This window comes from Epinephelus moara, chromosome 8 (genome assembly GCF_006386435.1).
Source record: "Epinephelus moara isolate mb chromosome 8, YSFRI_EMoa_1.0, whole genome shotgun sequence".
NCBI classification, from domain to species: domain Eukaryota; kingdom Metazoa; phylum Chordata; class Actinopteri; order Perciformes; family Serranidae; genus Epinephelus; species Epinephelus moara.
In genome coordinates this window covers 43,741,604-43,742,811 of record NC_065513.1, presented here as the reverse complement: position 1 = coordinate 43,742,811, position 1,208 = coordinate 43,741,604, and the positions used below count along the sequence as shown (strand labels likewise).

General features: G+C 38.6%; 1 protein-coding gene across 1 annotated transcript in view; it reads right to left on the bottom strand.

The window, feature by feature from the left end:
* Positions 1 to 1,208, bottom strand: part of LOC126394913 (golgin subfamily A member 4-like) — a 92,054-nt gene that overhangs the window by 4,183 nt on the left and 86,663 nt on the right. Inside the window, 1 exon segment of the mRNA XM_050052056.1 lies at positions 951 to 1,203. Within this exon segment, the coding sequence (XP_049908013.1) occupies positions 951 to 1,203 (253 nt within the window).

Below are 1,208 nucleotides of genomic sequence, written 5' to 3'. Positions count from 1 at the left end.
CTTATTCTCTGTGATTAATTATTGTGGACACCTCCCTATATAATATAATTTAATGTGGAGGTAAACAACTTTTCAACCAGCTAGCCTGCTAGCTAGCCAACATTGTCTGCTTATCATCAACTCCTTGATCAGAACAGAATATAGTTACTTTCACCTCTGCTCATTTTAGAAGGGACACCACAAGAAAACGTGTTTTTTGTTTTTATTAGATTGGTTCCCATCTGCATGATTGATTGATTTACCCTGGGAAAATAAAGGCTCACTAGCACTAGCGTGCTAGCTACATTAGCTGTTGCTGATCACTGCCAGCCAGAAACAGATCTCTATCCATGGTATGAAGAGGGAGGTTTTCTACTTTGGAGAAGAGAGAAAATGGCAGAATTACAGTGAATGTGAGGCATTTATTGTATTAGCACCAGATTGCTGTTTGTGTCCTGAGATTTGTTTGGAAATCTAAAACAACTCTCATCATTTTGCTTGCTTGAGTCTATGAGTTTGTAATGGGTCTGGTGGGTCAGGCTTCACCTCTGGGGCACTGATTATTAAATTATGATTGTCTTTTTATCACTAAAAGTTCAAACAGTTGATATCTGTCTGTTACTAACTATTGTGTTGTATTATTTTGTGGAGCCATTTTAATGAAAGAGCTCGCTTCCCCATGTGCAAATGTACCACCAAAATAATGTATTTTTTTTAACTACCGAAAAATTAACTGTTATTTGGCAGGCAATCAAAATGTCTACATTTCATGCCAAAGTTTGGCATCAGTTAGTTGAGGTAATTGAGAAAATTGGCAACATTTGCTGCTGTCACTGTTAGCAGCAGATACTAAGACTTGACACTGTAGTGATGGAGGAGGAAACACACAAAGTGGTGGCTAATTTGTGTACGCTTTACTATAGGAATGATGGTTAAGAATGAAAACATTCTTTTTCTATTAAATTACTTACAAGTGACTGTGCTCTTTGTCTTCAGTTCATTCAGCTCATCTTGCAATGTGGTGATGTGTTTCTGTTGTTGGAGGATTGTATCCATCTTGCCATGTGCAAAGATGCCTGTTGTATAACAGTGTGGTTTATCCTTGTAGACTCTCATCTTTTCCACAGCATCCAACAGCTGTGGGATCTGCTGCTGGTCCTTGATGTTGAGAACAACATATCTTCCTCCACAGCTCTGACAGAGCTCCTGGATGTCTCTGTTCTCCTTTA